The sequence below is a fragment of the Leptodactylus fuscus genome, chromosome 7 (genome assembly GCF_031893055.1).
Source record: "Leptodactylus fuscus isolate aLepFus1 chromosome 7, aLepFus1.hap2, whole genome shotgun sequence".
Lineage (NCBI taxonomy): Eukaryota > Metazoa > Chordata > Amphibia > Anura > Leptodactylidae > Leptodactylus > Leptodactylus fuscus.
This window is the reverse complement of record NC_134271.1, coordinates 57,720,976-57,737,661: the sequence shown is the minus strand read 5'-3', so window position 1 is coordinate 57,737,661 and position 16,686 is coordinate 57,720,976. Positions and strand designations below refer to the sequence as shown.

Genomic DNA, 16,686 nt, shown 5'->3' with positions numbered 1-16,686 from the left:
AAAAGCTAGCAGAAACCATAAAACTCGATGGGGAGGCGTTTTTTTCTACATGGATTCAGCGCCAAAATCCTCGCCAAAAAAACTCTGTGTGAAGGGACCCTGAGGCTGCATTTGAAGCAGATTTTGATGCTGAATTTAAAGGGGAATTTGGAGAAGCATACTGCTGTTTTTTGCATATTTTGTCTTTATTGTTCCAAATTCCCTAAATGGATTTCGACAAAATCTGCATCTAATTCTATGTAAATTCTGCATTAATGGAAAATTTGTATTTTCCGACTTCCATTCATTTCAATGGGAGCTCTCAGGTGGAATCTGCCCAAAGAATGAGCAGGACGCTTACTTTTTTCTTCTAGCTAAAAAAACCCAAAACAGCTGACAGAAAAAATCAGCTACTACCTCCCATTGAAATGAATGGTGGGAGATTTCAGAGAGAATTTAAGGCAGATTTTGCAGCAGATTCCACTCCAAGTTCTTGTATATGAACACCCCCTTAGTGTACAAGGTGACTTCATATCAATAGATGACTGTAGAGGTATACAGGATGGCTGTTTATGTATATACCATGACTATGTAAATGTAGAAGATAGCTGCATATGTATATAAGATGATATATATAGATGTAGAAGATGGCTGCATATGTGTATAATGTCTACGTAAATGTAGAAGATAACTGCTTATGTATATAAAGATGTAGACGATGGCTGCGTATGTGTATAAGATGACTATGTAAGTATATTAGATGACGGTATATTTGTATACAATGACTGTGGGGTAAGTGCAGTATGAGTAAGTTCTGGTTCTCAATAGCCCTCATTACGTTCCAGTAACATTTCCTTATAAAACGATTGCACTTTCTTATTGCTAGATATAATCTAATTGCACTTCTCAAATTGAACAATTGGAATCACAACGTCACATAAACGTATAGCTGCTACACGCAAAAGACAGTTACTTTTTCCCAAGGATCAGACAAGACACAAGAGTGCTACCAAGGATATTGCTAAGTCAGTCTTCTGACAGAACAATGCCAGGTGCGGTGACATCTTTCAATATGTCTATTGGCATTACAGGAAGGTGAACACTCTTCTTGGCCATAGTTTGGACTGGTGGAACAACACGTCGGTCAAGATTTTGCAAAGTCAAGGAGACCTGCAGATGTTCTGATATGGTTTGTGAACCCGGTGGCATCTCTTCAGTGTTGGTCCCAAGTGATAACACTTGTGTAAGATGGGGATCCTCTAAGGAGTAGGGTGGAGGGTCATCTGCTGGGAGGTATATTTCAAAAGTTCCTGGCCCAACACAATCTTCATAGCTAGAGAAAAAGAGTGACAGATTGAAACATATGTTTTCTGTTTTAAAAATATCAAATTCATTCAGCTCTCTTATTGTAGCTATTCAGTAAAGTTTAAAAGGACAATAGAGGATTAAGTAAGAGAAAAGACAACCCCACTGGCTGTCAGGATGTGGAACATAATCTGCATTAGACTGGTCAGAACTATCGTCAGAGGTCAGACAAATCAAGGTCCTGCTAAACCAAACCACACCAGAACTAAATTATAATATTATGTCTGCCAGCAGCAACCTCCACTAGGTGGTGCTATGGAGCTGACTGAAGACTGATTTATAATTGAATTAAAAGCTGTATAAAGTAATATGCGGTGAACCCCTCCTTATAGTTACCAAAGGCAGCCTAGATAGACTGCTCTAACATCATGTTTTTTGTTTCAAGCACGATCTGTTTTTCATCAGTTTGCCTCATGCACACCACCAAATGTGCAGCCTGCGGGGGTTCTGATTTTTAACAGAAGACACTCGAATGACCTCCTGGTTCCCTCCATCCTCCATTGATTTCACTAGGTGGTTCTGCTCCATTTTCATGGCTCTGGCTAGGGCATGCTCCATAATCCTCAGAACAGAATAGAGACCCCACACTATGCTACTATTCAGTGACAGCAAGCAGAGATTGTTAAAACCATCGAGAACTGATATAGCAATATTTCAGAAGATCCAATAACTCTTCATTATATAATAAATTATCTTTATTTGCTGAACCGGGAATAACCTTTGAGCTGTATAAGACTAGAGCTAAGAGTTGTGTTGCTGATAGTGATTCCTTCTTTATAGCAGAGACGCAGCCTCTCCCCATCGCCTTTCTGCTCATGATCTTGTTAAAAGCAGCTCTGTCTGCAGCCTCAAGCAGATGGACAGTAAATTCAGAACTGAAGCTATCCAGGACAGGCATCTAAAAGCAATTAGGATGTTGTGTGTCTAAAATATGCTGCGGGATAATACGGGGAATGATTACTTCATGCTGGCAGATGCTCCATAAATCCTGCAAAACAAATGAAGATGCCTGTTCTCACTGAGTAAATGTCTGGTGAGCAAACACCAGCAAATGTCAGACTGATGAACTGGGGACCATTACTGCCGAGGGCAGGAGGAAGAACCTGTCTGTCACCATTACGTGGCTTGATGTACAAAAACATACCTCCACCCTCAATTGAAAAATCTGAATTAGCCCATATTACATATTTGCCTAGAGTTGAAGATATAATACGGCCCCAAAGCAAAAATCATATTTACAACACTCTCCTCCATCTACCATCCCCAAAATGTGTTGATGTAGAAGCGAAGCGAGCAGAAGCTCCATAGGAGCCAGGTAAGGTGGGGTTGTAAAGGTATGTACATAGGCCCTTATGACACGTACACCTCCATATAATGGACTGATAGAGACTTAGTGTGTTGTCTTATGGGGCACTGTATTTTTCTCTAGAACGTTTGTGATATAACAAGTCACGGTAGTATAATTCATATGGCTTCCATGTATCTGCAGTAGCAAATTGAACTAGAGTATGGGCCTACAATATGGTATAGGTGTCATATTGTAGATCCATGAAACACAGATCCAGAATACAACTCTGTCCATGAGCCTAATGCTGGACAATAACAGTGAAACAAAAATCCAGCCAATATATGGTCAGAGATGGTCATGGATGGTATCACTGCTCCGTCACATCTTCAGAAAGTTACTAATTATGGAAAAACCTATTGACAGGTATCTGTGTATTCATAAAGCTGGAAACCAGATGAGGACTGAAAATTCTTCTTATCGTGGATCAAGTCTGAAGATGTCACTAGTGACATTACTGAAGGCGAGATACTCAGTCATTCTATAAGCTCAGGAGCACAACTTGTCAGCTGAGGGCTCTGTTATCTGCTTCACCTACAAGCTGTCAATGTCCCTCCATCTACCAAGGGCCTCTAGGTTTCTGGGCCCTTGACAACTGCTCCAAAGTCCTTCCTATCTGTTTATCTTCTGCCTTGAAGGCTGCTTCCTCCCAACCTGGCTACATTGCAGAGATTATTATCTATATTAAGGTCATTGTGACCTCCAGATTTTCCATTTACCCTATCATTAGGTTAATGCGACTGCTGTACCCAATCATCAGAATCCCTCCTATAATAAATCCTGTGACCTCCTAATTGAAACTAAATTCACCGTGAAGGACAACATGAAATATCCTGTCTGAGCGTCTCATCTTTCCCTGTCCATTTCACATTAAATAAAGCAGATGAGTGCTAGAATACCAACCACACCGGGATTTCATTCATTCTCTTAATAGGACATATTAGCGTGATGTCCATTTATCCTGCCTGTCAACTGTGATTTACATAAATGCTCCATTCCCAACGTACTGAGCGATAAAAAAAATCGACTACACTATTTATTCCAAATGTAATTAGCAAAAAAACAGAAAAAAACGGCTAAAGGCAATGGGCAACAAATTGAGCCAAGGTTATGTCGATTAAACAATTAGCATCCCGGGATCTACCTGTGCCAATCAATGTCTTATTCCGAGGCTATAAGCTATGCGGGCACCAGGGCCACAACAGATTGAGGATGCTGTCTGCTAGATGTCAAATCTTATCAATCAATCTGAACAATTTTATAGCAAGGGGTAGTCAGACAAGCTGGCACATATGTTATACTGAGTACTGTACAGTGCTGGAACAGTCTGACGCTCCTGGATCCCAGCTGAATACTTGTCGCTCTGGCACAATATTGGTATAGCAAAGGGGATTTTGTACCCCCTCAGGCATCAGTGCCCAGGTACATTTGTTGTCTCTTCGTCTACTATAAAGAGGACCTTCCCTCTCACATACTATTAGGGGCACTATGATGGTACTATTAGCAATGAGGTCATGCTGGGGAAGTATTATAATGACTCTGGGAATTATGGTGACATTTAGCAATGGGCGCATGTTGGGGGAGAATTTTTATATAGAGGTGTACTTGCTTGCCACAATTGTTTCTGCAGACACAATGTATGGCACAAATTACTGTATGGCGAGTTATCTATCTAATATTAGTATTTTCAGATGGACTATCTATATGGCCTTATTACTATCTTTTGGGGGGGCACAGTATTAGGAGCAGCAGCGGTATGACCCTGTTATGGCACTAGGTTGGAAGAGGGGATAATAGAAAAGTGAGGAATCTAAGATGTCCTTATAGTAGACTCTAAAGAATGACTTATGGCTGGAAAGACATGTCCATGTCCTGGGCTGGTTAGAGAAAATAATGAAAGAGAATGTCTACAGTCAGAGAAAATGTCATGGATGGAATAGATATGTATTTTCCTGTCTTTCCTACGACTGGACCAGAAAAGTACAGTTACAAATGTGTTGGGGGACGGTTGCTATTGAGAACTCAGTACATACTAAATGCATTGGGGCGTGGGCTCCTAATCTTTAACAACCATAGCCACAACTATACTTGTAGTTATGAATGTGTCAATGTAACAGGAATTATGGTAACAAACATGAAATAGTTCAAACTCTATGGCTGCAACGCTATGGTCATGAATTTACCATATCATCCTAAATATCCTTGTAGGAGGCTCCAGAAGAACATTTAACTCCAGGATGGGCATATTTGGCACCTAACCTGTATCTCACAGGTTGTAAGAGCTATATACGTTAGAGATGAGCGAACACTGTTCGGATCAGCCGTTCTGAACAGCACGCTCCCATAGAAATGAATGGAAGCACCTGGCACGTACAATTTGCCGGCGGCCGGTCGCCGTGCCAGGTTCTTCCATTCATTTCTATGGGAGCATGCTGTTCGGAACGGCTGATCCGAACAGTGTTCGCTCATCTCTAATATACAACACTTACTACAGCGCAGATCTACATATCAGAAATAGGGACAAACTAATTTGCTGTAATATGCTTGGCAAAATATATTTGATACTTTATTTCATAAGTCTACCTTTTCTTACCATGGCGGATAATCTGGATAGGAAGCACTAAGCTCTAGATATGAGCCAAATTCTAAGGCTGGAGAAATGTCCCCTGTACAGACAGACCTCAAGTCTCCGAAGGAAGATGTTGCATAGGAGATTCCATCTGTAATACATAGAATATAAAGGAATGAATACATATGTCTTCTTGGCCCAGCTTGAAACACCAGAGCTGCATAGTAGATACATTTGCTGGATTCTTGTTGAGAGTTCAAGAAGTGATGCTTTTCTTGAAAAGAGAAATATTGCCTGTTAAAGGTTTTAGATTTTTGGTAAAGACAAAGTTGATTCAGGGTTTTATATTGATTGTCGGGATTTTTGGAGTTGGGTTTCTGGATCAACACTGTAGGGTTACAGGTTGGTCTTTATCCAACCTCATCTACTATATAGGGGTGCAATAACACCAATGACAATAACCAATGACATTAATGCCATTTTAACATTATTAAATTATTTGTAAGGTTAAACTTACCATAGCTTGGATTCTCAAGACGCCAGTCTCTTTCTCCTCCATCTTTCTTTAGGCTTCCGATGATGATAGTGACACAGGAGAGAAAGAGAACCAGTCCAATTACAATCCCAGCCACAACTAACGGAGACACCAGAAGTGCAGGATCATGGCTGCTCCGTACATATCCAAAATACTCCGGTAGAGGGTTACTCTGGTTTAAATGAATTTCTGTAGGTATAAATAGAGTGGTGGAATTTTACTAGCCCCATATAATATTAAAGGGGGTCTGTCTCCAGAACCCAGCATATCAACCCAATCATGCAAATATATAGGATTACCTGAATCAAACAGTGTTTTCCTCTTGGGAGACAGTGCCTCCATTGCTGAGATATTGTTCCTTTTGTCAATATGCAAATTAGTTCTTTGGAGCAATGAGGGAGTGGCCTTTCCAAAGAAATAACACCGATATTGCTTCACAGAGCTCATTTACATATTAACAAAAACAGCAATATCTCGGCAACTGGGGCACCAATTTGGAAGAGGAAAACATCATTTTATTCAGGTGACCCTAAGTCAGGGGTCTCAATACTTTTTGCCAAGAAGGCCAGATTTGCTGAGGTAAAAATGTAGTGGGGGTCCAACCATTCAGCCTGACATTCTTATAACCATTAAAAAGGACATGAAATGTCCTCATAGTATTATATACCTCTAGAAAGCCAGCAGTCATCTTTATAGTGGTATATTATACTGTACATCTATGAGGACATGAAAGGTCCTCCCTAACATTAAATATAAGTTAACTGTTTTATGACATTTTTATTGCAAATGGTATACTTTCAATTTCTTCACACAGAGCTCAAAAATTACCCCCCACAAAATATAAATATAATGGCGCCATTACTGGTTCCCATAAGTACAGTATGGGTAACCAGTGAAGAGACCATGGTATGTGGGGGAAATAGTGAAGGGGTCACTGTATGGGCCTTGTCCCCTTCTATAGCAGTAGTAGGTCATTACTTACTTCTCTTTTCCCCAATTCCGCTCTGTCTCCCTACTCAGGGCGCACTGTTGTGAAGTCATGTGCACCTGTAGCAGGAAGAAGCGGGAGGCGCCAGAGAACAGACAGGTAAGTATTGGTACTTAGCTTGTAGGTCACAGGATCAATGTGGTCTGTGGCTTATAAACTCTACCAGTAGCAGAAATGGGTTAGCATTGCCACGTTCCCCCCGGTTCTGACGATCCAGTCATATTGGCAGAACTGGGGAGAACCAGGCTGCATTCACTTACCACTCCCCACCTCCTCTTCCCTCTTTAGCCGCACATCAGGATGCAATGTTTGGCACATGTGGGGCCCCTGAGAAATGATGACGGAGCAGGAGCAAGGATAGGTGAGCTAATAGGGGCCGTTACCAGAACCCTACTGCCTATTAAAAAAGCATTGGGGATCTGGTAGGGCCCTCTAAAGACAACAATGCTGGTGGAAATTTCAACACGGGCTGTATTTTGGACATGACTGCCCTAAACTATCTATCTACAGAGTTGGGTTACGGTGACTCATTTTAACCAGTGGAGTGTACTCAAGTCTTAGTGGTGTATATTTCTCTCTCTCCTTTTCTCACCCAGGACAATCAGCTGAAAGAAAAAGCTGTGGCACTAGTGAATTGTGTGTCCCCTCCATTGTCTATCAGGCAAAGAGGTATGCATTCAAGGAAATGGGACTAAGTGGGGGAGCATGGAGTCCAACCCTAACCGATCAGCTATTGCAGTCCTGGGAAATGCCCTTAAGCTTACAGTACCTCCTCATTTCTACCCAAGTACAACCCAAAACCCCACCAGAAACTAATCTGAAAGATTTAGTCTTTTACTGTTCTCGGTCCTCAATGAATTTTCAATGATTCCTAAGTCTCTACCTGCTTTGGGCTGTTATACATATCTTTTTTTGGCTCTCTTTCCATACAGAGTAGTGTCTTCTGGCATTATACAAAGATTGTGGTTTCTGATTTAAAAATGTGTCCATCAAAAGTTTGATTGACATATGAATCGCGATTAGAAGGAACCTTGAGAGTTCATTTCTGACCAGAGGAGGATATTTTTAATTGCTCCTTCCAGCAATGTGATAACCATTTCCCTCCTCTTTGGCTGAAACAATTCATTCCCAAAGATAACATTGGTTACGGTAAGCTTCAGAGTGGCCTTAAGCTGGAAATGAGCATGGAAGATGAACTTTAGCCTGGTTCTAAGAGGAACCAAACATGAAAAAGTTGTTGAAGTCGAAACATGGTCCAGATATCTGCTCAAATATATACCTGATTGTTTTATACTCATTTTTTGTCTTTTATAATAAATCTGAAATAAGCAGAGAACTGACATTTTATTATTACCCTCCTATGGTAATTTTGCATTGTCCTATTGTTCTTATGGGAAGCACCAGTACCTCAGTGTTTCCTATAAAATCTGTGGGACCTAGGACCCCACAAATGTATTTGCTATAACACTTGTCTGCATCAGGAAAGGTGTGATGGATTTGGATCTGTAAAAAGTTAAACTTGATATATATACATACAGTATATATATATATATATATATATATATATATATATGAATTCATTTTTACAATATGGATATATATATATATATATATATATATATGTTTTTAATTGCTATCTTCCCAGATCTTAGTATAGGCAACATATATATAGATCGTAGTATAGGCAACAGTATACATAGAAGTGATGGGACCTTAACAGACTAAACTCCTAATCACCTAGGAAAGAAGGACATGGCATACACCATATCTCCTTTGCAAGTTCTTTGAATCGACTCTGTATGCTCTAGTTCACAAAAGATGTAGGTTCCATGGCGAGAGAATTATGATACATTAAGGGATGCAGTGAACCTAAAATGAGCCCCTTCTCTCACTGCTGCCTCTATGGTGCATATGTCTTTACTGCGCATTTCATTTGTATATTCATATTTATTCCGTAGGAGAGCGGGTAACACACCATGGCCTACTCACCATCAAAATATTTCCTTGTGGAAAAAAAGGTATGGGCAGGGGTGTAACTTGTGGGGGTGCAGAGGGTGCAGTCGCATCGGGGCCCAGTAGCCTTAGGGGGCCCATAAGCACTGGCCTCTTTATTGAGATTGCAGCTTCCATCGGGCCAATAAGCCAAGGAGACCCACAGATTCCCCTAACCACACTAAGGCTGATTAAATTACTTAGCTCCAGTAACCATCACTATCAAGAATTCACTGTAGGGATGCGGTAGAGGCCCCGGACAAAAGATTGCACCAGGGTACACAAGACTTCAGTTACGCCACTAGGTATGAGTTGAAATACACCATGCCCAATGCTTTTTTACCTTATAACAGCCACAGGGAGACAACTGGGAAACCGCCATATATACCTCAAGAATTTCTGAGGACCTTCTTCAAGTATCTCATCTCATTATCCTAGCCCTATGTGAAGGTCCTGAGAATGTTGGTTGGCAATAAAAAAAAACAAGTTGCATAAAAGTAACACAAGTCAAATTTGTTGGGGGGTGAATAAGCCTGTGTAACATCCACTAAATAAATGTGCAGCGCTGACAATAAAGACGTGCATGATGTCATCAATATCTAAGCTGAGTCTTTTACTCGTATGATTCTGCCCTTTATTCGCAGTGACTCTTCCTTTTGACAGGAATGTATCTGCAATTATTTTTCTTGTACAGCAATTTATTCTCATTTTATAAGCCCATTTGGACATTACGAGTCATAGATAACGCAAATCCTTACACTTGTAATTTTTTCATGCCAGCTGCTAAGTGCCGCCATTAATTAATTCCATTATAAAATTACCCTACTAATTATGTGAAAAAATAGCTTTTCTTGCTAGAAATACTCTGAGGGATAAGTTGGCATCTGCTGGTTTTTGCTGTCTTCTACACCCTGGGAATTATCACATTAAGCTCCAAAACAAGTTTTAGCATGAAACCAATGCCGAGAGGAGATGAAAGAGGAAGCCTGTGCTTCTTAAGATGGAGGGATTTTATCTTGTTTATTGTGTGTTCATCTTTTCGTAGTAATGGGTATTTTTCTTGCTACATATTTTTGTCGCTTACTTCTCATTCTCTTGACATTTTTAGAAAGTGATTATAAAGAACACAAGTGTTACATTCAAAGAAGACACATGTTAATAATGCAAATGACTCAGTCTAGGACAGTGATGGCGAACCTTTTAGAGACCGAGTGCCCAAACTGCAACCCAAAACCCACAAAATTTTCGCGGAGTGCCAACACGACAATATAGACTTAATACTATGCGGATCCACAATTGCGGACAGTTACTGACCAAAAATTACAGTCATGTGGGGCTTTACAGAGCTTTCAATAATACAAACAACGTTATACTGAAATGTAAAGGTCTCGGCATTTGGTACTTTGAACAATTAATTTTCACTATTTACATCGCACAGGATCTGTTTTATAGTTACCGTGTAATATTCTTACATCCTGTACTAATATCACGTCTGCTATAAAACAGATACTGTGTGATATAAATAGTGAGGGGACCCCAGACAGTATTATATGCTCTGCAGTGGGCCCACCACACAATATTATATTCTCCACAGTACCACAGTAGCCCCCCAGTGTTATATGCTCCGCAGTAGGTGTCCCCCCCCCACAGGATTATATGCTCCACAGTGGCATCCACACACAGTATTGTGTGCTTATAAATAGGCCCCCCCCAGTATTATATGCTCTTTAGTACACCCCCCAGTATTATAAGCCACCCCAGTATTATAAGCCCCCCCAGTATTATACACTCCCCCCAGTATTATAAGCCCCCTCAGTATTATACACTCCCCCCAGTATTATACACCCCACCCAGTATTATAAGCCCCCCCAGTATTATACACTCCCCCCAGTATTATAAGCCTCCTCAGTATTATACACTCCCCCCAGTATTATACACTCCCCCCAGTATTATACACTCCCCCCCAGTATTATACACTCCCCCCAGTATTATACACTCCCCCCAGTATTATACACTCCCCCCCAGTATCATACACCCCACCAAGTATTATACACTCCCCCCCAGTATCATACACCCCACCAAGTATTATACACTCCCCCCAGTATTATACACCCCACCCAGTATTATAAGCCCCCCCAGTATTATACACTCCTCCCAGTATTATAAGCCCCCCCAGTATTATACACTCCCCCCAGTATTATACACTCCCCCCAGTATTATACACCCCACCCAGTATTATAAGCCCCCCCAGTATTATACACTCCCCCCAGTATTATAAGCCCCCTCAGTATTATACACTCCCCCCAGTATTATACACTCCCCCCAGTATTATACACCCCACCCAGTATTATAAGCCCCCCCAGTATTATACACTCCCCCCAGTATCATACACCCCACCAAGTATTATAAGCGCTCCCCCCAACATCATATACACAGTGAGCCACTCTCATACTCACCCCTGAAGAGCCGCCGGCATCCACCTTCTTGTCACTGTCGGCGCTGATGACGTCATCGCGCCCGCGTCGGGGCAGAGGTCAAACTCTGCAGCCAGTGTAGGCCGCGGTCGCGCGATCCGCGGGCTACCCTGACAGCTTTCAGCTGTATGTGCATTTGCACATACAACTGAAGGCAGTGATCGCTCATCAACGGGGAATCCTGTACCGGATTCCCTGTTGGTGAGCGATCCGGGCGACCGCACGCGTGCCAGCATGGAGGGCTCTGCGTGCCCTCTCTGGCACGCGTGCCATAGGTTCGCCATCACTGGTCTAGGATCACATTAAAAGGGTTGTCTATATGGACAATTAAAGCATAAGAATGTAATAGCTGAAAGACCTTCTTACCCTTGGTTCACATCTGCATTTGGCAATCCGTTTGGGGAGCCCGCATGGGGACCACCTGAACGGACTTCCGAACGCATTTGCAAGCAGTGAGCAGTGAAAGCACACAGACCCCATAGGCTATAATGGGGTCTGTGTGCTTGTCGCGAGATCCCCGCACGAGTCATGCGGACAGGAAAGTAGATTGTGAAGTACTTTCCTGTCCGCATGGTCTTGCAGAGATCTCAAGGGAAGCACACGGACCCCATTATAGTCTATGGGGTCCTTGTGCTTTCTCTGCACACCGCTTACAAATGTGTTTGGAAGTCCGTTTGGAGGGGTCCCCATGCGGACTTCCCTGAACGAATTACCAACGCAGATGTGAACGAGGCCTTACGATGCCAACCATGGGCTACAGATTAAAGTGGTGGACAAAGAGTGACTATTATTCTGGCAGACGAAACCCATCGATGTACTACATGGTCAGCCATTTATTTCAATGGTTGCCTTATTTTCTGCCACAGCCGATTCTCTTCCCGACCGTAACTGTTGATTCAGCTTATTATAGAAAATCTGTAATTCTGCCAAAAACATTTGTGATATACATATATTGGTCTATGGGCTTCTAGCCTAATGCTGAAGTCAATGTGCTAATACAGTATATGTGATGTCACCGAACAGGTGTAATATTATATTAGAGTAAAGGATGGGGGTGCATTGTTTTAGTCCTCTGTATTGGACTTTTCTCAAGCCCTGAGAAACCTGGTGAGTCAATAAAGAAGAATCAGGTTTTTCTATGAATTTTTGGAGTGCTGCAGTTTTTTTCTTTAATTGAATTGACTTTAAAGAGCAAGTCCTTTGTTGATACCTATCATATATGAAGACTCCAACACAATAAAATTATCTATCTATCTATCTATCTATCTATCTATCTATCTGTTTGAAAGAAAGTGACTATGACTAGGATGCGATCACTTACTTGTGCATGTCACCTTGATTGACATGTAACCTATGTGGAAGTGCTGTGAGTTCAGTCGAGGTCTGCGGCTCAGTGATATAAGCCTCTTTCTTTCTGTCCAGTTGATTTTCTTTGCTCCTTGGGAGAGCTGGAAAAAGCAAATAGATGACAAGACATAGATCAGAGAATGTAATGCCATCATGTGAGTACTAGAGATGAGTGAACACTATTCGAAACAGCCGTCCCATAGAAATGAATGGACGTAGCCGGCACACAGGTGGTTAAGCGCCGGCAAAGTCTGCATGCCGGCCGCTTCTATTCATTTCTATGGGAGCGTGCTATTCGGAACGGCTGTTTAGAATAGTGTTCGCTCAACTCTAGTGAGTACACTTTTTAGTAAAGTGTGATCCCTATTCAGGACCCTCATCTATGGTATTAGTCAGAGTATAGAGAGGGAGGCTACAGAGAATCTCTTTCTTCCTGTGTGATTCATGGTGCCTATTCAGTAAATGAAAAGATCACTGATTTAATGGGCACTTGTATGAAATATTTCATTTTCTATCGGATGGCGCTGCAGACAAATTGAACACTAGTTATCAGGTTCCTGCACAGATTACTGTTGGGGTCTATTCTAACAAAAATCTAAAATCCAAAGATGTCCAGTCTTTTAGGCTGACGCCACACATTATGGAAGTTTTTTTCTCCAGATTTTGCTGCAGTTTATGAGCCAAGGGTGGCTTCAAAAGGAATGGGAAATATAAAATCAGCTCTTTTATGTCTCCTTTCTGCTAAATCCACTTCTGACTTTGGCTGAAAAAAGAAAAAAAAAATCTCCAGCAAAATCTGCAATATAAAATGGAGCTTTTCTACTTTTTAGCCTCAACTTTAAAGAGGACCTTTCACCTCCTGGGGCACATGTGATGTAAAACACTGCTACAAAGCCTACAGTGCGCTGAATTCGGCTGTCCCGTTCTGTGCCCCTAGTGAAGAGCTATTGGTGCCAGTACCATAGCTCTTCACTGTCAGAAGGGCATTTCTGGCAGCCAGGAACGCCCTTCCTCACTGTAGTGTCTATTGCGCTGTACTGTGAGAGGGGTTGTTGCTTACAGCCCAACGATGACGCTGAGCGATGAGGAACGCTGCCCCCCAGTACACATCTATGGACGAGTACTATCAGGAGGGGAGGGAGGCGTTCCTCCCCACTCTCACAGTACAGCCCAATAGACGCTACTGTGAGGAAGGGCGTTCCTGATTAACTGTCAGAAACGCCCTTCTGACAGTGGAGAGCTACGGTACCGGCAAGGTCCTCTTTAAAGGGGCTTACAGTTTGTGAATGACAATGACAATCCATACAGTTGGCGTTATATAATCAATAGGAAACAAAAGGGAAATAAATACAAAATACTTATTAGTTCCGGTTTTGGAGTGATGTGAAGATAATCTAATGTCTAAGTTTTCCATAGGCATTAGTTTGCTGTCAGATCTTGCTTACATGCAAACATACACTGCCCTCTTTATATCAACTAGTGAAAAGGGTTAATGGGCTTTCTGGTCTTGGATAATCAAAGTTCTACAACTTTCTATTATACTTTGTCATCTTCACAATCTCTGCTTAAAGGGCATGTCTATGATAATTTTTGTTATGTAGTCAGGGGCAGTATACACTATACACGACACACAGTTATCACTTCTGTGCACTTTACAGTGAAGGGATTGGATGAACCCCTGAATAGTTAACGTGAGGTTCACACTAGTGTTCAGGTTTCCATTCTTCGGGTCCACTTGGGGACCCGAAAAATGGAAACCCTATCTGCTTAAAAAGTGGTTACCCATGGTAATCCATAGACTCCATAGACTATAATGGGGTCTGTCAGGTTGGGGGCATGGGGGACGCAGTCTCTAAATGCTCGTGTGAACCTAGAATTGTCTGTGTGGGGGCCCGCTGTCGGATAAGGCTTAAAAAAAAAGTCATGGGTGTTCCTTTGTCAGTGAATTTTGACAATCTTGTTTACATCCAGAGTCAAAAAAAAGTAGAAACCAAATATTTCTCACTGCTGAAGGTTTGCTACAATCATATACAATTTAGGCAATGGTCTGTGATGTAAATACAGCAACCATGTCCATCCATCCATCCAATTTGCCATAGTGTGTGCAAGTACAATGTCTGGAGGGTTTTGCTTCTCTCACAGAAGATTGTGTAAACTAGATGCAACTGTAACAAACCTTCAGCTGTGCAGTATTAGTTCTAGACATGTTTGTAAAGAGGTAAATGCACAAGACCATAGTATTGACTTTACGCCTCACTCATCTTTCAAAATCATGTGACCAAAGCAGCCAGTCACGGGCCACAGAGGTGACAAGCTGACTACATGCAGACAGCCAATGGCTCCGGCGCTAGAAGAGGAATGAACACAGAGGATGGAGGGAGACTTTTTAGAATCATACGGTTACCCCAGCATCCAGACTGCCTGCACACCTGGCTGTGTCGCTGCTGTCACATGCCTGTCACCTGCCTGTCACCAGGGAATATGGCCTACCAGTAGCCTAATAAATCAATTCACTGACAGAAAGCAGAGGTTTTAACCAGGGCGAGGAAGTAAAACCCAAATGTATCAGAAAGAAAGAAAGTTGCAGAACTTTATCAAACGATTGAACTTTATGTACATGTTAACCCTTTACATTTCTCAAGAATGCAAATAAAAACAGACACATATGTGAGGCTGGCCATCATCATGCCATACATTGTTGGAGTCCAGATCATCTAGTCTTTTTGTCTATAGGACCTATACGTGCATTTCATTGGGTTCTAAATATGTCTCCATTCATCCCTGCGTCTATAGAAGAGGATGTCAATATCTGCACAGGCCTTCTTAGGGTTAACCAACCAAATGCTACCATCTTCAGGCCTGCAATATAAAATGGCCATGCACATTACATTATCCAAATAATCCATCTGTAAAATCAGCATCTTGCTTACCGGTGGTGAAGAGCAGAGGATTCCCTGTCCCCATGAAGCTTAGTCCAAAGCTGTAGAAGGAAGCAGCAGCATTTGCCATAGAAATAATTGACAATAGCAGATGGGAAAAAGGTTCTTCCTATGTTCCTTTGTGGGAATGTACGAGACTAACCCCCCTCCTTAAATTCAATATGGACACTGCCCTCCTGGAGACTGGATCACAGCAAACCTATCATGTTTCTGATGTGAAGGGGGAAAACCAGCAGAGTGTACAAAGCAAATAGACTGAGGCTGGATGTGAGGAGTGGGTGCTGGGAATGATTAAAGCATGGAGGAGGATGGAGGGGGATGTGACAAAGGATCCCACCGCTGCTCCCCGTAAAACACCGCTTTACATGTGAAATCAATGGGTAGTCTGGAGATGAAAGAAGACGCAGCATATATTATCAATGAGATCTGTCACCTGATTCTCCCCATCAAAGGCGCATGAGAAACATGAGATGATTTAATTGGAAGGGAAAGGGTTATCTTAAAGGATTATATATATTATTGCTGGATTGTTCAAGCAAAAAAGAAAACTGTTTATCTATCATCTATCTGTCTATCCATCCATCCATCCATCCATCCATCCATTTATCTATCTCGTCTTTATAATCTAATAAATCTAATCTAATCAATGTATTTCTGTCTTTTAAGCTCTCTGTATATTTAATATCTGTCTATCAACCTCTCTAACACATATCTATATGTTATCTATCTATCTATCTATCTATCTATCCATCTATCTGTTATCTATCTATCTATCTATCTATCTATCTATCTATTTATCTATCTATCTGTTATCTATCCAGCTATCTTATAAAAGAAAAAAACTGCAGCACTTCAAAAAATAATAGAAAAAGGGACTTTTCCCAAGCAAAGAGGATATGAAGTACATATGCAGTACAGACCAAAAGTTTGGACACACCTTCTCATTCAAAGAGTTTTCTGTATTTTCATGACTATGAAAATTGTAGATTCACACTGAAGGCATCAAAACTATGAATTAGCACATGTGGAATTATATACTTAACAAAAAAGTGTGAAACATCTGAATTTATTTCTTATATTTTAGGTTCTTCAAAGAAGCCACCTTTGGCTTTGATTCCTGCTTTGCACACTCTTGGAATTCTCTTGATGAGCT

At 41.5% G+C, this 16,686-nt stretch overlaps 1 protein-coding gene across 1 annotated transcript; it reads right to left on the bottom strand.

Moving 5' to 3' along the window:
• Positions 1–692: 692 nt before the first annotated feature.
• BEAN1 (brain expressed associated with NEDD4 1) lies at positions 693–15,905 on the bottom strand. The gene is made up of 5 exons (XM_075281963.1): positions 15,525–15,905; positions 12,569–12,695; positions 5,776–5,982; positions 5,283–5,409; positions 693–1,312 (listed from the first exon to the last, which is right to left on the bottom strand). Exons 2-5 carry the CDS (start codon positions 12,591–12,593, stop codon positions 1,006–1,008), a joined length of 666 nt encoding a protein of 221 aa, XP_075138064.1. The 5' UTR covers positions 12,594–12,695; positions 15,525–15,905; the 3' UTR covers positions 693–1,005.
• Between the last annotated feature and the right edge of the window lie 781 nt (positions 15,906–16,686).